Genomic DNA, 22,945 nt, shown 5'->3' with positions numbered 1-22,945 from the left:
TCCTCTGGAGCTTGACCCTGATTAGTAGCTTCCTTTCTGAAATCTCCCTGATGAACCCCTTGATTTATAATTGGGCTTCCTTCTGAATCTAACATGGCTAAATTTTGCAGCCATGTATGCCATATATTTATCCTCCAACTGTTCAAGTTCTTCCTGAGTGTAGAACTCATTTTCATCCTCTGGCTTACCATGAGCAATTTCAGCTACGATAATTTTCTTGATTGTTGAGGAGGGTGCAACCTTGCCTTCTTGAGCTTCGGGTTCACGAGCTACAAGTGCAGTGGTTTTTGCAAGTGTCGTACTCTTACTGTCAATAGAACCAGGTCCATAGATAATAGCTCTCTGCTCTTGCTCCAACTCATGTGTTCTTAGCTTTCCATAGATCACATCCAGGGACATAGTAACAAAATCTGCTATTTCCCTGATTGATGTGTTCTTTTGTTCCAGGTGAACTGGGAGCGTTAGCATAAAATATATGTTAGACTCTCGTATAGGGTAAACTTTCCCTTGCAGCTTTAATTCACTTAACAGTCTTGTATATCTCTCAAAGAGTGAAGACAGTGCTTCTCCGGGTTGAAGTTTGAATGCCTCATACTGAGTCATCAGAATATCCATCCTGTTTTTTTTACTTCTTCTATACCTTCCATTAAAATCTCAATGGTTTCCTACATATCTTTTGCATTGTTACTTCCTAGAAGTTGATGACTCGTATCTTTATCGGTCGATTCCATAATTATGAGTTAAAGGGTTGTGTCCAGATTTATCAACTCCTTGTCAATTTCTGTATATTTAGACGGATCCCTGGGAGTGGATAAGAAAGGAATTCTCACACCAGTTGTGGTTATGGATTCAGCAATTACTTCCATCGGAACATAAGGGTCATTCAGTAGTATCCCAATGTAAAGTGGATTCGAAGCTTTCATAAACAACATCATCTTTTTCTTCCATATGTTGTAATTATCTCTATCGAATGGGGGAACCTTTATACTTCCAATTCTTTGGTTGTTCATCATCTTGGCGGAATTAAATTATTTAAAGTTCAAAAATTTCAATAATGAGAAATTTTTAAAATTAAAAAATTCAAGAAATTTTCAAGAACTTGTTTCTTTCTCCGAATCTTGATTTGTATATTAATCAACAAGCTCTGATACCAATTGTCAGTCCCAAAGTATCGTAGAAGGGGGGGTTGGATACGATACCTACAATCTTTTCGATTCGTTTCTTCGTTGAAAGTACGGAATCAAATTGGACACAAAACAATTCGAGGAATATATCATTTTATTAATATAATCCTTGAGGTTGCTACAATCTAATCAATAAATTGATTAGCTACAATAAATTTAACAGCATAATAATATGTTTACAAGCTTAATAAATGAGGTGCTTTAATGAAGCTCACGTAAACACTCTGTTGAAACTGAAGAAGATAACTGAAATGAATTCAATTCATTTAGCTGCTGATGTAGTCTTTCAAATTCATTGGACATGTGGCTTTTCTGTGTCCACACAAACCTCTGTATTTGCTGCAAATAAATCACTGATATCACAACTCTTCTATAGCGACCAGTAACCTTGTATTGTTCTATGGAGACTGTTAAAGCTCTATGGCGACCAGGTAAATCCCCATGAACTTGAAGTCCTATGGTGACCAGGCAAAGCCCTATGGTGACCAAGTGAATCCTTGTGGTCTTGAAGCCCTATGGCGATCAGATAGTCCCCTTCTATGGCGATCAGACTCTATGGCGACCACTGGTGCCTTAGAGATTCTCTATGGTGACCAGTTATGTGGCGACCATAGAGTCTACTTGTAGTATACACTTCTATGGTGACCATAGTGAAGAATATTTTGCCTTAGAATGTTCTTGCTTCTATTTAAACATTCTTCATTGTATCAACATTTACTTCTGTAACTGAATCATAATTCCTTCTTGAATACTGATGTTTGGTGCACTGGTCTGGTTCACAAACAACTAGCATTGAGAGAACCTAATTCAGTTTATCTTGTGTTTCTGAGCTGATACAGATTTGTGAATATTCGTTGCTTCTTTCAATGAACCCTTGATCTGTAACACTTGAAATCAATTCATGTAACTGATGCTTAAAGTCCTTTGTTGTTTTATTCTTCATGATTAATTGAACATGTTAATGAACTTCTTCTCATGATCTGTTTGGAGGACTTAAAGAGTCAATTGCATCTTTTGGTTCTTTGTGTTTATCATGTCTTCATCTGTAGGGTTCCTGTGCTTCACAGTTTAATATTGTTTATTTATTTTTGTTTTCATGTTGAGTTAAAATTCCTCGATTACATGTTACATTATATTATGCTTTACAGTGGTTTATAAGCCTAATCCCAAAGTCAACAAAGATGATCAACTATTCATCTATGACATCAAAGAATTCTCAGATATAAGGCAAATCTGTATCAACTATTCATCTATGACATCAAGGAGATCACTTGGCCTTTACATATAATTCTCAATTAAAGCCACAATATTCTTGTGAAGGTGTTCTTTGCAATGAAAAAGGATTTTGGCTTCACCAAAGCTGCCAAATCTGAAGTACTTAGCATGATCATCTGAGACCAAAGCTGGAGAAATCCAAATGCACTGCCTAGAGTTCTAACTATTAAATACAATGGTGATACAGTGCATCTGAGACCTTATTCGATGATGGAGTTCAGAGATAAAAGGGTGTCAGAAGATTTTTCAGATTTGAAGATCAACTACAAATATTAAGCAATGATACACTCAAAGAAATGCAGAAAATGCTGGATCTCAATGATGGAAATGAAGCTGCATTTTTTAGACAACTCCAACACCAAATTGAGGAGAATGACAAGAGGCTGGAAAAGAGGTCAAGGGACTTAAGGAAAAAGAAATAATCAGCTCAGACTAGAGGAGAATCTTGAAATGACATGTAACTATACTCAACTTCCTTTGTTCAAATTTTTATTTGAAGCATTTTGAAATTTATTTACTACTTAAAGTCTTAATTTTTTTTAGGATATTTTGTTATCATCAAGTTAACCTAAATTTAGGCCTATAATTCTATTAGACATAAATTGGGGGAGATTGTTAGGAATATATTGTAGGCTTGATGATGACTTAACAAAACACTCTAAGTAGATAAGTTAAATGATTTTTGTAACCATTATTAAATGGAGTAGCTTGTATTAAATAAGTGTGTAGCACATTTCTGTATGCAACAAACAATTTAGTAGTTTAGAATTTGTGGTGAACTATTAGTCATGTTGACTACTAGAAAGATATACAAAATAGGTTGGCTAATTGTAAATAGAAGATGCCTTATAATTTTGTATAAGTGAAAGAGTGTCAACTGCTAAAGGATTCATCATCAACAGATAAACTTAAAATTTCAATAAATGACTCAAGACACTTTCAACGGATAATCCACTTGAGACTCAACTGATAACTCAAGAGAAGTATCAACGGATAATGTCGAAGTCTCAAAGGATAACAGATTCAAATAGCATTTGAAAGCGACTTGACGGTCACATGGGTTGATTGTATACAAAAGAAATGTGGAAGCCTGTTTGCAGGTTTTAGTGAACAAAGAAATATTTCCATTTACATGCTTAACTAAAGATATTCAAAGATGTTGGATAGAGAAATGAAGCAACATGTGAATAGACCTAGATTATCGTTTTTACTGTTTGCCTTATTCATGTGTAACTTGGTAGTATATAAACCAAGAGTAACAAGTGTTTAACACTGATCGATCAATCGAACAAAAAATAGGAGTTGAACAGAGAAATAGATAAAGCTAAATCTGTTAGAAATTCTCTCTGCTCATCTTTGTAAAAACACTTGTAAGCAGCTGTGTGCAGCATCACAAAGTTATCGAATCTATATATATCTCTGGTGGAAAGATCAATCCACCGAAAAGTTTTAAAACCATCTTATTTAATTACTTTGTGTTTGAATACTTAATTTATTTTGATCCGCACTACTGCATATTCATTCACAGCTATATATATATTCAAAAAAGATTTGAAATTTTCAAAAGAAACCAGAATTTCATTCAACCCCCCTTCTGTAATTCTGTTTTTAGATTGTTAGGGAATAAAAAAGAGAGCCAAATCAGGTCCTTCAGATGTCTCCTTATTGTATTCCGCAAGCCGCCAAATGAAACACGTTCCCAAAAATAACATGATTGGTTGTCTATAAAGAAATTCCACCCAAGGAAAGATGGACGGACATCTAATTCTAACCTCATGTAACATCTTCCTCCTATAAATCATAGTAAATGCATTTTTAAAAGCAACCACAAATATTAAAAAAATATTATTTGACCAGTGAGCCACTACAATCGATGAACTGCATGCAACACAGCCTCAATACCTCCAAAAACACCAACCCCAAACTGTCAATATCTGGATATTGCTTCTTCTTTTTTATATAACTAACATTGAGCATTTTATCCATTAATACCCTCGTTGGTTAGACTTGACTTTCGATTAAGCGGCATGATAAAATATCATTAATTAAGATATCACGGATAGAAAGAACTTCAACTTTAACCTATTTTTTTATATGAAATTAATAAAAATAATCATTATAAGAAAAATGATCAACTTTAGTTTTTGGGAAACCCAACTAAATGAAATACATGTATACGAGATAACCAACAACTAGTGTAGTATTTTATATAAATTAGGATACCGAATTGTTATTGCAGTATCCGAAAGGCTAAAATTGGCCACTTTTTCATAATGATTATTTTGGTTAATGTTTTACAAAAATGGTTATTATTGTAATTTTTTCTTCTGATATGCCTGATGATAGTTGTAATGAACCTTATATTTTTATTTTATATTATAGTGTATTAAAATATGGAAATCGAAATTAATTGCTACAGATTTTTTGTAGTAATTAATCGAATAATCAATTATTAATCAAAATACTAATTAGATGTATATAAAAGAAATAATATTATTTAATATATTAGTTTGAGAAAAATATGCAGTCATTAATTAGATATTAAAATTATATCGGCAGGTATATCGTAAGATTAATCCGGTGAGTGAAAAGTGAAATCAATCAGGAACGGAATGGTTCAATCTTAAAAACTAATGTACGCAGCCCTATATATATCACACAACTTATATATTAGGTACAAAAGCCCAAAATATTTCGCTCGAGCGGGCCGCCTGACATTGGTATGATTTTACTCTTCTCGTTTTTGTCATTCCCTAGTTTCTTAATTTTAGTGGTTTGGGACTTTGGTATATTATTATTTTGTTTTATGTACATACTTTATATTATATGCATTTGGTGTCCTTATAAATTTTCTTCTATATCCGCAGCCGGCAGTAAACAAACGTGTCAATCGTTTTAGGGGATCCCCCTGACTCTATGCTAAATGCTCATATTGAGATACTCTCCCTATCTCTGTACTTTGTTTAATATCAGCATATCTAAATGCATAAAAAAATCATGCATCATCTTGATTCTTCAGCGTGCGTGGCACCGCGGAGCAGACTTGTTAATACTGATATACGATACTTGAACACCGTACGAAATAACATGAATAATTAGTATTTGGATTTAAAAATTTGGTATACGAACATGAAAGTACTCGAATACAAAAAAATACGAATATGATTAGTGTCGGGCTTGAGTTTCCGATCCAGATACACAACACAGAACGAAAGTACACGGAATAACTAAATAGTTAAAATTTTAAAAATATATAATATACGTATATATACCACATATCAAATGTGAATTTACCTATTCTTTATTTCTGAATAACAAAAACTACATACGTCCTTCTCATTTTTTTTAGATTTTTTTCACATATTTGACACGCATTTTAAGACAATTATAAAGTATATTTCCGTAATTTATTTTTAAATTTATTTTTATAAAAGTTTGAACATTATATTTTTATTTAAAAGAAAAAAATTATTATGCAACTACATTTAATAAGAGTATTAAAGTGCGTGTCGACCCTGTCAATACTAAATTATATTTTATTATTTCTTAACTATGTGAGCACTTCATTATTTCACTTTTAAATTTGGGCATTCATGGGTTTTAAAACATTTGTTATCAGTAAACTAAATTTGTTAATTTCTTTTTAAGACACTTTAATGGTAAACTAAATTTATGCTATTTATTTTTAGATTCTTGGTCGTTGATTCAAAAAAAAAACAAGTAAGATCAAGTCGTTGACTTTATATTTTTAATTTCTTTTGAATTTTGAACAATTTGTAGTTTGTTGTCTACAAGAACATTTTCACTTGTTTCATGTTTTTTTATTAGGAACTTTATTATTCACTATTCAAGATCATTTAATTATCTATTATATTTTTTAGCAATTAATTTTTTATATATATAATCTGTATATTTTAGTATATTAAGATGGGTAAGCATGGATATATTCGTTTCGAGTTAGTGTTACCAAAGTGGTACACGACCCAGGTTCAGATTTAAGTTTTGATACACAAAAACATAAGAGTACATGGAATGTTTCTACACGAAACGTTGTCAGGTCTACCCGGGAGTATAAATTACTTGCAAGTATGATTCTATCTTTCAAAAATTGAAATTAATCGGTTGAAATATCAATTTATAATTTTTAGATATTTTTTTATAAAATTAAATGATTTATTAATAATTTATTGGTAATTTATCGAATAAGACATTTATTTATAATCATGCTTGTAACTCAATAAAATGTATTTTTTTAATTTATAAATTATTTGTAAGATATTTCAAATTCTTTTGAGTAGATAAAATGTTTTGACGTTCGTGAAAAACGTTGGGTGTACCTTTGACATTCATATGTGTGTTAGTTAAATCTTGTGGGCGAAATGCAGACACGTGGTCATTTCTTCCACTTTTGACGATTACCCCAGCCTTTGTATTTGTCACCCACTATGGACGTTCTATGGATATAAATAATTAATAAAATAAAAATGAGTAATATTTTTTTTTCGATTTCAATTTTATTATATTTTAAGTTTTCTGCAGGTTAAAAGTTAATCATTATATTATGTGATATCCCGTAATTAAACTCGAGTCAACAATACTGTATCTCGAATATATTTTCTGGACGGATATGGATAATGATAATACTACCTCTTTTTCAATTATTTTTATACATTTTTTTAATGTTCCATTAATTCTATATATTTCAAAACTTATTAAAATTGATAAAGTTTTATAATATAAAAAGTAAATACATCCACTCGCAAAGGTTGATTCAGTTGGTTAAACAAGGATAACTATCCTTTTAACCACAAGTTTGAATCCCACATGACGAGAATTTAATGTTGAGTCAGATGTTATCGTTTAGGTCATCTCAAAGAGTGGCTTATTGGCCTATATTTTGACCGATTTCGGTTCAAATCTACCCAACAGTGGTCTATTGTCTCGTTCCAATTTACAGTGAATAGTGTCGGCCTAAATTTACAGTGAATAGTGTCGGCCTAAATTTAGGCCGACACTATTCACCGGCCTAAATCTTTTTAATAATAAAATATTATCTTTTAATGTTTTATATATTCGTTAATTTGTTAATTGAATGTTATTATTTATATATTAAGTAGTTTTTAATTATTATTTTTTTTTAATTTTCACTTATATATAATAGTTATTTAACAAAAAATAGATTAAACACCATGAATTGTTTTAATTTAAAATAATAATACATTAAAATTAAAAAAGTTCATATTGCTTTTGGAAATTCATTAATCGAGTATTTGTGGGAACAATATATTAATTCGGAGTAGTTTAATATTTGTTACTTTTCTTTTAGTTAATTAAATATAATATTATTTTTTCTTCACTTTTCTTGTTTAAAGGTATTGTTTTTTTTAATTTAATAAATTTATTAAGTTTGAAATTAAGATGATTTTATTCATTCCGCGTCCAATTGAATTAATAGGTATGTGAATTAATATCAACACATTAAAATAAAAATATATTAATCATTGAAAGAATAAAATATTGATATATAAATTTGGGTCAAAATTTAGACCGAACTATTGAAATAGAGAGTTGCCAAGGTCCAAATTTACGCCAAAAACTCCTTCCACTATTGAAGTTGCCAAATGCGGTTTACAAAAAAATAAAAAAAAAATGTATCTTACTTATACAACCACTATTTTCTTTCCCTATAACTTCTTTATATATTTAAATATTAGCGATCCTACTACCTTTCTACATTTTCTCATAAAATTATATTTTTTCTTGACCTCCGTACTTAAACAAAACATAAACTCCCTCCATATCACAATATTTTTCCCATTTTGACTTTTGTCACTGTTCAACTTAAGCGATTGAGTATTAATTTGTAAGATCAAACAAAGTGATGAGTGATCTTGTTGTATTCGTATTTACGAGTACTTTAATACAGTGAATTTTTATATTTAATACTAATACGAAATTAAAGATATTAACAATAAAAAACGTGTATTGACCCGACACAAATGGGAAAAGTATTTAGGGACAGAGGGAGTACAATTTAATGGAACCAGAAAATAACTAATTTGTTGTATAAATACTTAAATAGAAAGGAGAGGCAAGTAGAGATGCACAAAAGGCCCAACAGGCCGGGTTATGACCGGGGCTTAAAAAACTCGGGTTTTGACCGGGCCGGGCTTTTAAAGGTTTGATTTTGACCGGCCCGGGCTTTCCGAAAATGTCAGAGCCTGTTTGGGTACTCGAGGCGGGTCTTACCGGGCTTTTTTTCGGGTCTGGCTTTTTTCTAATTTATATCAGATCGAGTTTTGTAAGAGATTCCGAAGATTACATATGTTAAGAAATAGATCATCGTAAAAATGTATTAATTTACATGGAATATTTTATGAAAACATTACTTTGTTGAAAACATTTAAGTTCGGCAAAAAATAAACATGTTTATAGAATAATATGTTTTATGATTGTTATTTAGATATATATAGTGTGCTTATTATATCTTCTTTCGTTATTTATGTAACGAAGTATATAAATAATATTATCAATCACAAATATGTAAATATATATGTGTTTAAATTATTATTTATATTTATAGTAAATGTGAATTTATAAACATATAAAAAAATATATTAGAATAATCAGATTTTAACCGGGTTTTTTCAGGCTTTTAATCGGGCCGGACCGAACTGAAGCTCGGCCTTTTAACCGGGCCGGTCCGGGTCGGTCCGGGCCGGTCCGGGCCGGACTTTGCTTAAAAATATAGGGTCCGTTGAGGTCCGAAGCTCGGGCCGGGAACTTGACTGGATCTTGACCGGATGAGTCGGGCCAGATTTTCGGCCCGGGCTTTTTGTGCATCTATAGATGCAAGTCACATGATTGGATACTTCTGTTTGGTTAACCTTAACTACCGGAGAGTGTAAGTTGGGTAACACACCGCACGTCTCAGCTACCACCGCAGCTTTTTAGCTGATTTTTATCTGACATTCAAAGCTTAAAGACCCTGTACATTTTTCTTGTCTGGTACAGGTTTTGCAGGGTTGAAGGCCAAGCAGTTGGGTTGGATGCCTAAAACTCACGTGAATTACATTATTCAGGTTTTGTAGGTTAGAAGGCCAAGCCGCCGTTGGGATGTATAAAATCTAAGTGATTACGGTTAAATTGTATAAGCATTATAAATTGAATCGATATTTAAACGACCTAAACTCAAACTGAAATGTGATTTACGGTTACGATTTAACTACTTTAAAAATCCGCGGATTATGTGTTTGATTTTGATTTGGCCTTAATCCAACCCATTTCCAGTCCAAAACGCATCAATATATATACACGATTTTACATTCACGATTATATAATGTAAAACAATTATATCTGATAATCAATAACTAAATTCATTTTATATTTTATTAAATAATCACGAAATTATCATACGGTTTAATAGATTGTCTATTGATTTCCTTTAAAAATAATATTGAATCCTTTTTATTTATTTTACAATGAACATTATTATTGCAAAATTAATTGATCAACATGTTACTAAACGTTAGTTATTTGCAAGTAATACGAGTGATATACTTTATACGAAATAATACATAAATATATTATTAATTAGGTAAATTATTATAAGGAAAGTTTTAAGTAGAAGAAATGTTGCTTAGGGTTTTCAATAACGCCTTCGTTTATACGATTGATTTTCAGGAACGTATCGATTTCTAGGATTTTTCTCTGTATTTATTGTAAATTATTATATGTAAAGAGCTGCAAGCTACAGCTGAGCTGTAAGCCTAGCCCTGCACGCCCACAAGAAAGCTACTCCACAGTGAACAGATAATTAACTAAAGTAATACTGTACCATTTATTATTTACACAAATTTTGAGTCTGATATAAAATATAGTTTTATAATATTTTTTATTTTTTTAATAAAAGTTTAAACATAAAAATTTTATTCAGAAAAAAAATTTAGAAAAATATTGTAAAGTTATGTTTTAAAAGAGCATTAAAAAGTGTGCCAAAATATAATGTATAGAATTCAATGGAATAGAGAGAAATTTTTTAACTAAAAATATCTTTTGTTAATTTTTGACAAAAAGAAATATATTTTCTGTTAATTGGAAGCTCGCTAGTTTTTTAAATTACATCCTAAAATTGTTAAAAATAGTTACGAAACTTGCTCATTAATCCAATAGAGAAAAGTCCAAATTGAATTTTTAAAAAATGCTAAAAATCCCAAAACTGTTAACAAATGCTCACAAGTAAAGTGTACGATGAAATACCGTTATATAGGCGTTCATAAAATAAATTATTATAAATGAAATGTCACGTTATCGGGAAATTTTTTGGGTTAATACATTAAAAAAGATTTTATATCATGTATTCACAAACATATACTTGTTTTGTTTTCTTTTATATGTCGTTTGACTTTCTTGCACAGAATTCTAAATTCTTTGATAAAAAATATTTTTAAATTTTTTTTTTTCTAAATTAAAATTTTAGTTATATATTTTTATTCACAAAAAGAAAAAATTAAAAATTATTATTCTAACTATGCGGTCAAAGCACTTAGAAGTGTGTGTACAAAAGTTAAACGTCATATAATAAAAAACAGAGGGAATAATAATATATTAAGTGACAGTTTATGACTAGTCTTTGTGTTATTAATAATAATAAATATTTTATTAAAAAAATAATGAATCTCTCCACAAAAATATCGACCAATAAATTAAGTCAAAAAAAATCTTTAAATTGTGTCCATAGACAGACGGGAAAGACCGTTAATTAAATAGGTGAGAAAGTATTTGGGTCATTTGCACGCAGCTTATAAGTCAAGGCAGCCGAAGAGAGTGAGCTGCATACTTAGCATGCATTCCGTTAAATTCTAGCTAGCCTACAATTGGACCGGGGACCACCCGACTGTTCTAAGTCATCTTAGTGACCGTTTGGGGAATTTTAAAATAAGTAACTTATGACTTAAAATTAATAAGTGTTTTAAAAGTGATAAGTAGATAATACTTATAAGTTAGTTAAGTGTTTGGTTAATTTTACTTATAAGTCATAATTTTTTTTTAACTTAAATGAACTAAAATAAATATTTTTTAAATATAATTATCTTAATTCATGATTTTTAAATTAACTTAACATTTAAAAACATAAATTTGAAAACTAAAATTAATAAAAAATTAAAAAACCATAATAAATTGAGAAAAAATACGTCATTACTAACATTCAACTTATCAGCTTATAAGTTATAAATACAACTTATAAGTTGGGTCGACAAACACTCATCGATAAGTACTTACGGGCTTATAAGCCAATAAGCGGCTTATTTAGTGGTTGCCAAACAGACCCTTAATATCACGCAACTACAAAGTACATACTGCTATAAATAAGTGTTGCCTCTTGTTTGAGCTCGTTGAATTTCACTCATTTAAATACACTTTGTCGGAAAATGGGTATTGTCCGAACCGATGAACATCGCCAATCGGAAATTGAAAGTTTCCGGCGACTTCTTGTTTCTTGCGCCGGAGCTTGTAAAAGTAAAGAAGAGCAAGACACCGGAAAAAATCATGTCATGAACGTTGACGACGATGTGGTGCAGGATAAGGTGGTGTGCGTTACCAGCGGCGTATCTTACCTGGGAATTGCTATTGTCAACCAGCTATTAATCCGTGGATATAACGTTCGTATTATCGTTGATAATCAAGGTAATATCCTTTGCTTACATTGTAAATTCATAGGTTGTTGCGGGTCGAATCAGGATTTAATATGAACTGTAATTTTTAATGGCAAAATATTGGGATTAACATTAGTTTGAGTAGTCCATTAATATCGTTAATTCAGCCAGTTGAGACCGAGACTTTATGATTTATCATCTCAAGGTCCCCAGCCGTGTGGTTTAAAAAAGAAAGAAAGAATTTTCCGCTACTTAATTTTTTTTAAACCAAAGTCCATTATCTTTTTTGTTTTGTTACGTGAATTGATATGGTGAAGAGTAAAATTTCCGAAACTGTGTGCCACATGTTTGTATTTCAGTTTTGGGTGTCATGTGATGACTAAAGAATTTGAACAATTTTTTCAACCTGTGGAAATAATGTGAGAATTGTCAATTTATGACTAAAAAAATCGAAACAATTATATTCCAGTTGTGGAAATAACACGAGAATCGTCATTTTACAACTAAAGATATTCAACAATTATTTGAACTCGTGGAAAATAATTTTGATTCTTTAAAGTTCATTGCATCTGTGTTAGTCCTTCTCTGTACTTGTAAAGTAATAACAGCGTCCAGTTTCGGGCGGTGTCGCATTGGGAAATAAGAGGAATGAGGGCTCTTAATTTACTAACTTTTATCTTTCTGTTCATACTTGTTTTTATAAAACAAAAGGAAGTTTAAATAAACTTCTCTTGTTTGCACTTTACCTTGCTTCGATGAAATTTAGGAAGGATAGTGTTAACTTGATCTGAGGTTTTAGCTTTAGTGGATATCCCTTCTTTTCTTTAACAGAGGATTGAAATTATTCGAAACAAAGGAAATTGAGGACAATACACAAGGATGTAGTTTTTGTGCATCGATGTCCTATCTTAGACGCATATTCGCACCGCCCGCATCTTGATCACCCCTAGTTTAGACGACAATGTATAAAAGATAAAAACTATTTAATTGTTCATTCAGGTATCACTTTCTGTCATCTTTTCAGTAAGATGTAACTAGCCTGATAAAAAAATTAAGATGTAACTATCTGGGTACTTATTATGTAGTTATTAAGGAAAGGCTTGTATCTGATTAACCTTAATTAGCGTTTGGCATATCTTAGTAACTTATACCTCTTTAAAGGCAATGCTAATCAGATACGTAATCATTTTCTTCATTTCTTGTACTTGGTAGGCAGAATCTTAATACTCTGGATAGTGTAAAGCATCCTGTTTCATTTTAACAAGTATCTAAACTACAGTGGTAATATTCAGGTTTTCAGTCATATTCGTCTATGTGAAAGTGTCAATTCGGGGTTAACATATTCATTTCGTGTCATTTACGGATTTTGTCTATGTAATCATATCGATAACCAATAGTTGGGTTAGGCCCATAATTTGTGGCAGATAACGTCACTACTGATCGAAAGGCAAACATTAAGACTAAAAACAAATACTAAAATGCAAAACCGCTAAAGTAGAGTATTTTGTATTCCACTGCTATTGGTGGTATATTTTGTTCATTTTTGTTTTTAAAAATGCATTCTGTGGTAGATTTGCTGATGAAAGAGTGCAAATAACTAGCTTTGGCCATAGATTAGATAGTAGGCTGGATATCTTATATATGTAGGAATGTAATTGAATCTTTTGGGTATTTATTTATTTATTTTCCCCATCCACAATATAAATCAACGCAGTCATTGAAGTTTATTTCTTCATGTAGATGATGTAGAGAATCTAAGGGAGATGGAAACATCTGGAGAGATGAGGGGAACGAATAACAGGATTGGAATTGTCATGGCCAAACTATATGAAGCTGAGAGTTTATCTGACGTATTTAGTGGTTGCTGCGGAGTTTTCCACACTTCAGCTTTTATTGATCCTGCTGGGCTTTCTGGCTATTCTGTAAGTCTCGTATTCATTCAGTTCATTAGTTTTGCCAATAACTGCCTTTTCAAAATATTCTTTGGAGGTGCAGTTGTTATGTTTGTTGCATTTTCTTTCACACCCATAATTTGGAACGTTTTTAACACTATTAGCATGTAGCTGACAATCTTAACACATGTGCATAAAAGAGTGGTTATATCAAAATTAACAACTATACTTTTGCCGAATTGAAGGATCCCTCTGGCAATCATAGTTTAAAATACTATAGGAAGAACGGTGTATATCTTCAAGAATCAAATGATGTACATGCTAGGACATGATTTAGACAGGACAAGATAGCAAGTAATGTAGAAGGTTTTCTAAATTTTTTTCTTGTTTTTTGGTTAGAAATTTATGGCTGATTTAGAGGTGAAGGCAGCACAGAATGTAATCGAGGCATGTGCAGCAACACCTTCAATAAGACATTGCGTGCTTACGTCTTCACTTTTGGCTTGTACATGGAAAGATTACTCACTCGACAATGTATCTCCTGTGATTAATCATATTTGCTGGAGTGATGAATCCCTTTGTATAGAGAGAAAGGTATTTCTCTCGATCTCTAAACAGTGTACCTAAGCATTGTGACTTTCTTTTAGTATATCTTGAATTCTTGCATTCTAAGAGTTTTCAAGTCTATCAACACACCGGAAGATGGGTATTATCGACACTCTTCAGACTTGCATTCTTAAGCTTGCTTGTTTCTAAAATTGCAGCTTTGGTATGCTTTGGGCAAGCTGAGGGCAGAAAAGGCTGCCTGGAGAGTAGCCGAGGAGAGGGGACTTAAGCTGGCCACAATCTGCCCAGGCCTTATTAAAGGTTCTGAATTCTTTAACAGAAATACAACATCAACGATTGCTTATTTAAAAGGTAACTTTTTCCGTCATCAACTTCTTTCCATGCAACATATGTTGTAGTGGCCACAACCAGCAACATCAGTACATTGATATTCGGGCAAACGATGACGGAATTGTATGTACAGGTGCTCAAGAAATGTATGAAAGAGGACTGTTGGCAACTGTTGATGTAAATAGATTAGCGGAGGCGCATGTATGTGTGTTTGAGGAATTGAACAGGACAGCGTCCGGAAGGTATATCTGCTTCGACCAAGTGATCAAGAACGAGGAAGAGGCGGAGACGCTGGCTCAGGAGACAGGGATACACATAAATGTGATATCTGAAACTGAAAATACATCTGGCAATGCTCCTACACAGCTTGAACTCTCAAATTTAAAACTTTCTAGGTTGATGTCAAGAGTTAGAAATTGTAAGAAGATCTTTTAGAACGATATTTTTTTGTGCAATTACAAGAGGTCGGTTGCTCATATTTTAGAGATCATTCTCATGTAATTTACTAAAAAAATAAAATCTCTTGCGGTACTTGTACGGGAGGGGATGTCTGTTATAGGCTAGTGAAAGACAAGTAAAATAATTTTATTTTTATTCATAATTATGTTCCGGATTTTTAAAAAGATGATAAACATAATTTTTACTTATTTTCAATTTAAAATTTGCATCTTAAAAATAATATACAAGTAGTTTATCTCGCTATCACTTCATTCATTCGCTTATAAAAATTCCGAAGGAATGACTAATTATTCAAGAGGCACATGAAAAAGTCAGTGTCCAACTATATTTTATATATTCGAGAAACTGCTAAAAGCTGGATAAATAATGGTTTCATCTAACTCTTTGTATTATTTATTTTTTTTGGTAAATATGACTTATTATATAACCTTACAAATAAGTATGTGCTCAACTCTTTCTATTATCTATTTGAAAATCCTCTTTCAAATATTTTTTTTTAAAAAAAACTTTTTAAAACAAAAAGCTATTCAATTCAGTAATTACCATACAATGCTATTAAATGTTTAATTTGGTCAAAACTATAGTTCCATTCAAAAAACTATTTTTTTGCCAGAAAAAAAATTAGCTTTCAAACAGGGCTAAAAGAATTTTTTAGTTATGGTACAGAGATTTATTTGTTATAATTTTTGCCAATGAGGTCGCCCAAATTCATTTGGTTACAGAATTGTTTCATCACAAGTTACAGTTGGTGTTTTAGCTAATCTTAGTTTGCCTGAATCCATTTCGTGAGTCTTCTGTCACATTTTGGTTATTCAAGGCTTATAATAATAAGTTTAACAATCATTATTATTCAAATCAAGACCTTCAGTTTCACCAGCATGAGAAATTATTACTCCTTCCTTCCCGTTAAACGTTGTCTCTTTTGACTTTCGGTACTGTTTACGGTAAGCTATTGACTACTAATTTACGTCTAATTTATAATATCAAACAGTCATGAATGATCTCGTTGGATTCATAATTATCAGTCCTTTAATACAGTGAAATTTTTATATTTAATACTAATACAAATTTAAAGATATTAACAATAAAAATGTATATTGACAAACGTGTCCAAAATAAATAGAAAACGTTTTTAGGTTTTTTGGGACGGAGGGAGTAACTACAAAACAAACCGAAGCAAAACAAAACCAGCACATCATTGGTTCCGTAGCTGACAATATTTCCCAATGTCAAGCAACAAAACCACTTAAACAATTATGCCTGCAATTTAGGCTTTAACCGTTGTTTAAATCATCTAACCCACATTACAAATCCGTCTTTATCTAGTATCTACACGTTTTACACAAAAATAAACCAAAACACCGACTAATCATTAGTTTCTTTGAGATCGCTAGCTTAATACTGAAATATCAGAACTACAATAACTATGCTAATACAGTTAAACAATTTAAATAGTAACAAATAAAAATGACCTGATTTACAACAATTCAAAATGGTAATCTTTCCGGTTTAGATAAAATAAGATAAAGTGTCACATAAAAATATAAAAATATAAGGAAAAATGTACTAATGCTTACTAGACCAGCTTCAAAGATTAATAAAAATCTCAGCAAATCTGAAGAGCAAAAGCTGTTTTGGTATAATTTACGAGCAGATAAACACCTTCTTTTCTATTCTTTTTTCTTTAGTAAAAGAGGCTGCCTGAATTTCCACTCGCATCCGTGTAATTCATATATACATCAACATTAAAAAATAATTAAATAAATCACCAAAAATCAAATAAAAAGTATGGCTCAGAGTGTTGCTAAATGTGCTCAAGGAAAAGCAAAGGCTTTTCTCATACAAGAGGTGTCAGAAATATAGCATCAATCATCTTTGCCCACAACTATATACACACAAATCAAAATACTAATTTATATATAATAAGAATAGGCTCAATTGGATAGAGAGAGAGAGAAAGAGTAAATTGCAAAAGAGGAGAAGCGGCTGAACCCTAAATTAGGGTTTTACTGAGACAGAGAATGATGTGTTTTTGTTGGTGTTAAACATCGTGTTCAATCCAACAATATATAGCCTTTTGAATGGGCTTGATTTGCAAATTACTAATTCCCAGCTTGTCTGTATAGGCCCAGGCCCATTATTAAACACATTATAATTTACTTCTGAAATCGAATTGATTGTTTTTTTTAATAAATTGAATTGATTGTTGATCAGGTGTTTTTACTTTTGCTGTTCTTAAACCTAGATTTATAAAGTGCGAATATTTTTGAAAATCCTCTATTTTGTTCCCAACGAATTCCCAGATAGCTTTCATACAAATCAAGTTGTTTCAAGAATTGTGGATAAAATATAAGAAAGAGGAAATTTATATTAAAATGATCCAAGAGATTACAATTCAAAAATAAAAAAATTTAATATTACTGTTATGATAATGATTGTCAAATCTTACTAACAACATTTCCAATTGTATTAGTCAATATTGGCTAAATTGGACCCGTTGAACAATATGTAAAATTTGTTGAACCTGTAAAACATTGTATTTCGATGGTATTGACTACATTGATTAACTATATTTTAAAAATAGTATGTTATTAAAATTTTATGTTCTTATAAATTAAATATATTACTTCAATATAGTAATAAATGATTAATTTTTTTTTACAGATTTCTTACAGGTCTATAGTGGTTCAACAAATATAGTCAATATCAAGAGGTTGTATATATTTATAAACAAGAGTAATGTACCATTGAAGATGATTTTTTTAACATGATCTCTATATTTTTTATTTATAGTATGTATTAATGATTTTTAGTTAAGAGTTCTATGTAGTTGGAGATGCTCTAAGGAAGACTCGCGATACTTACTAAGGAAGACGCGCGATACTTATCAAGAAAGACTTAATTTAATATTGAAAGCTTGTCACGAAAATCAATATTTTGTTAACCTCTATTAAATTTTCTTAGTATAGTTGATAAAAGTCTACTATAAATAGAAGTTTTACCTAGTCATTTGTACTTGAAGAATCACAGAAGAAGTAATAATACTTTTGAGATCTTTCTTTTTCTTTCTTTCTTTCTTTCTTTCTTTCTTTCTTTCTTACTTTATAGTTCATAGTTTATTTATATCACGTTATCAGCACGAGTCTCCGCCAACTGAAACTTGATTCTCGAAAGAGGTACGACTTATTCTGACCCACGAGTTTATATCAACTAAAACTATTTCATGAAAGAGTTACGATTTCTTTTACTCATTTTATTCTAATTATTGTTACATATTTATTTATGTTACTGATTGAAATCTATAAAGATGGCTATGCCGTCAAGTAATACTATAAAGATGGATCTACCGTTAAGTAATACTACTATAAAAATGGCGGTGCCGTCAAGTAATAATCAAAAGTTTTATGGCCGGCTATGCCGTCGTAACTTTTGTATAAAGTTATTCTTTCAACTTGCCTGTTTAAATATTGTGTGACATATTATATCTTGTTTAAAATCTATTCAGAATGGCGAATCTTGTAAAATTAGAGTTTGTTGCCTTGGATGTATCTGGAGATAATTTCTATCTTGGATAGTCGATGCTGAATTACACCTTAATGCTAACGGGTTAAAAGATACCATAGAATGGGGAAAAACTCTAAGCGTTGATCAAAATGCCAAGGCTATCATTTTTCTTAGGCATCAAATTCATGAAAAATTTAAAATCTGAATACTTAACCGTCAAAAACCCACTCACCCTTTGGAATAATCTCAAAGATAGATTTGATCACCAAAAACTTGTTCATCTACCTCATGCCCGGTATGACTGGCTTAACATAAGGTTACAAGATTTCAAATCTGTTGCTGAGTATAATTCTGCCTTATTCAAAATTAGCTCAAAACTGACCTTGTGTGGTGAGAATATTACTGATACTGACATGATTGAAAAGACGCTCTCAACCTTTCATCCCAACATTATGATTCTGGCGCAACAATATCGGGAGCACAACTTTCAAAAATATAGTGAGTTGATATCTCTCCTTCTTGTAGCTGAAAAGAACAACGAGTTGTTATTGAAAAATCATTAGATACGTCCCACAGGCTCTACCCAGTTACCTAAGTACATAACACGTCATTCCGGAAGAATGGACGTGGGAAAGGGCATAGAGGAGGACGAGATTACAGACGGAATCGTGGACACCGAAATTTTCGTGGTCGGTTTCGTAATCAGTATAACTCTGGTCACCTAAAGTGGCAGCGTGATGGATACAACAACAACTCTGGCCACCAGAAGTGGTAGAATGAGATGCCAAATAAAAGGAAGGCACCACTAGAAGGGGATACTGGAAATATCTGCTTTAGATGTGGGGCTCATGGGCATTGGACTTGTACTTATCATACACCCGAACATCTTGTAGAACTTTACGAGTCATCTAAAAAGAAGAATGGAGAAATGATGGAAACAAACTTGGCTAGCTATAATGATGAACCGATGATTAAGACCACAAATGAACTAGAAAATGGTGTTAATATCTACTATGGCCTAGATGACTCTTTTTCATATGCATTATGTCATGTGATGCATCTACTTCCATGTACTTGTTTTATGTTCTTGTTCTACGTTATAGTTTTTTTTTGTACTTTGTTTATCTTAATAAAGTCATTTTTTTCACTTATATATATGTACACAACACAATTATGGGAGATATATATATTGCTGACTTCGCAACTACTCATACAATTCTACAAAACCAAACGTATTTTTTTTCTCAGTCAACTAAAACCAACTCATAAGTATGGACAATTTCGGGTACGTCTAATATAATCGAAGGTTTTGGGAAAGTTAATTTTCTCTACCAAATGAAACACAGGTTCATATACCAAATGCCCTATTCCCTAGTAAGTCAACTAGGAACTTCTTAAGTTTTAAGGATATTCGTCTTAATGATTTTCACGTGGAAACTACTAGTGAGGCTGGAAAAGAATATCTCTAAATCACTTCATCTACCTCAGGCTATAAGAAAATCTTGGAGAAATTACCATCAATGTCTTATGGGTTGTATACCACAAAAATAAAGGTCATTGAGACTCACAGTATCACTATTCCCAAAATCGTTGATCCAAAATCCCTTATTCTGTGGCATGATAGACTTGGTCATCCAGGATTCTCTATGATGCATCGTATTATAGGAAATTCTACGGGACATCCTCTTAGACACCATAAGATCATACCACAAGATGAACTTCCTTGTTCAGCTTGTTCTCTAGGAAAATTAATTTTTCGACCATCTCCTATTAAACTTCAAACCGAATCCCCCGAGTTCTTAGAACGGATCCAAGGTGACATTTGTGGTCCCATTCATTCATCTTCAGGTCCGTTTAGATATTTCATGGTTTTAATTGATGTATCAACCAGATGGTCTCATGTATGTCTACTTTCTAGCCGAAATTTAGCTTTTGCCAAACTGCTTGCCCAAATAATAAAGTTACCAGCCCAATTCCCTGACCATCCTATAAAATCAATTCGTTTAGATAATGCTGCTGAATTTACATCCTCGATACATATCCATCTACTAATTGGTACAATAAGTAAAGTCCTACACCGACATATCTCTGCAGATATATCCTCCTTTGATATCTCTTGATTTACAACTTGACATATACTGATATGAACAAACACCGATGACAAATACTGATCAGCAAATACCGACGGTTAAATGTTGATGACATCATCTTTGTCAAACTCTGGTATCAAATGGTGATTGGAAAACTCTGATAGCTAAATATTGATATCATCAGTTGTATCTAACATCCTTCCCCCAAGGACATGAGAGCATAATTTCCATATTCTTCACTGTCATCCTCATCATCTGTGTCATTTCAACTTTTTCCCTCAGCAATATAAGCTTTTCCTTGTTGCTTCTTTAAAAATGCTTCATACTTAGCTTCAAGCTCCAAATATGCCTTGTCTTTCTTAACCTTTTTTGGCTTTCTGCATTCTATGGCAAAGTGACCAAGTTCATCACAGTTGTAGCATCTAATCTTAGACCTGTCCATAGATCCTGATATATAGCCACCTTTGCCAGTTGCATTTGTCTGAGTCTTTCCCTTACAATTATTGTTTAGGATGTTTGACCTTTACCCTTAAAATATATGGGCTTCTTGACTCTTATGTTAGAGAACTTCCTTGCCAGGTAGGCCATAGACTGGTCCATTTCATCCAACACATCAAGAGTGTAGTACTCATCCTTTTCTAACTCCGGAATGACTTGCTTTTTTGGTTCTTTGTTCTTCTGCTCAACAGGTTGTATAACTTGAGTTTGAGATTCAGTTTCATCTTCAGTAATTTTCTTGTTATTAGCTATCAAGACACTTGACACATCCACAACATGTTCTTGACTCAGCTTTAATGATCTTTTCTGCATCATCTCTAGCTCATAGATTTTAATGATACCATATAAAACATCCAAACTTATTCTCCCTAGATCTCTTCCTTCTCTTATTGCAGAGATCTTTTATTCTAAATAGTCCAGAAGAGTGAGCAAGAATTTTAAGTTGACTTCCTCAGCTTCATAGAATATGTCATACAGCTGCAAGTCATTTATCAATTTATTGAACCTTTCAAAAACCTTAGTAATGCCTTCTTTAGGCTTTGCAATGAAACCCTCATATTGTGAGACCTGAATTCTTCTTTGGTTTGACCTCACTTCCTCAGTACCTTCGCACAAAATCTCTATCTTTCCCCAGATCTGCTTTGCTCACTCACAGTTGATAATGTTGTTGTATATAACATTATCAAGAGATTCAATCAAAATAAGTTGCAGACTGCTGTCAAGTGAAACTTTCTTCTTTTCTGGTTCAGTGTATGTAGATGGATCTTTAGGACCAAAGTGACTAGGAATGACCATATCATCTTTAGTTGTTTTAGGTATCCCCGCCATAGGAATGAATGGTCTATGCTTAAGAATTTCAAGATATAGCGAACGAGCCATCCTGATGGACAATATTATTTTCTTCTTCCACATAGTGCAGTTCACTTTGTCAAAGACAAAAATCTTGATACTGCTAAGTTTCTGTGCACTCATACTTCCAAGATCTAATCTGTTTACTTTCAGATTTTGCTCCAATACCACAGGGGGTAAATGTGTTTTCTTGATTTTATTGATTTCTACTATCTTGAAAATCAGATTGTGTTTAGGCTATAGAACTAAATAACTAGTTATGAATTTGTAGTGATAAATAACTCAATATAAACAATACAAGTAATTATCAAAACCCACTTGATTTATATTAAATCAAATTAGCTGTGCTACAAATCTGTGTTCTTAAAAAAATAAGAACTCAGCTACTTCTCTTAAGAGAATACAAGATTTCTAGATCTATTTTTTGTTCTAAACAAAGGACTCGTGACATGTTTTATAGATCAACATACATAGTTTACAGAACTTGCACTAAAATAGACTAACACAATTTCTAAAGCTCATTTGTCTGTTTTTATTTCTAGTGCAATATATATGTGTAGAATCTACTAGGTCTGTAACCCTCCTTTGTCAAGTTCATCTTGACCCTTGATCTTGCATTCTTCAATCTATATTTATAGACT

General features: G+C 31.9%; 1 protein-coding gene and 2 non-coding genes across 3 annotated transcripts; 1 reads left to right on the top strand and 2 right to left on the bottom strand.

Annotated features, from left to right (window-relative positions):
* The first annotated feature begins 11,833 nt into the window (after positions 1–11,833).
* On the top strand, positions 11,834–15,508 carry LOC141684858 (cinnamoyl-CoA reductase-like SNL6). Its single transcript, XM_074489993.1, has 5 exons — positions 11,834–12,146; positions 13,856–14,037; positions 14,407–14,601; positions 14,772–14,925; positions 15,038–15,508. Exons 1-5 carry the CDS (start codon positions 11,891–11,893, stop codon positions 15,337–15,339), a joined length of 1,089 nt encoding a protein of 362 aa, XP_074346094.1. The 5' UTR covers positions 11,834–11,890; the 3' UTR covers positions 15,340–15,508.
* Positions 15,509–16,923: 1,415 nt separating this feature from the next.
* On the bottom strand, positions 16,924–17,066 carry LOC141688266 (small nucleolar RNA snoR77). Its single transcript, XR_012561722.1, has one exon. It is a non-coding gene; the product is annotated as a small nucleolar RNA snoR77 (small nucleolar RNA).
* An 87-nt stretch (positions 17,067–17,153) lies between these two features.
* On the bottom strand, positions 17,154–17,243 carry LOC141688260 (small nucleolar RNA snoR1). The gene has a single exon (XR_012561716.1). It is a non-coding gene; the product is annotated as a small nucleolar RNA snoR1 (small nucleolar RNA).
* Positions 17,244–22,945: the final 5,702 nt, after the last annotated feature.

Source organism: Apium graveolens, chromosome 9, assembly GCF_009905375.1.
Source record: "Apium graveolens cultivar Ventura chromosome 9, ASM990537v1, whole genome shotgun sequence".
In the NCBI taxonomy this organism is placed as follows: Eukaryota; Viridiplantae; Streptophyta; class Magnoliopsida; order Apiales; family Apiaceae; genus Apium; species Apium graveolens.
This window is presented reverse-complemented; position numbering and strand designations above follow the sequence as displayed.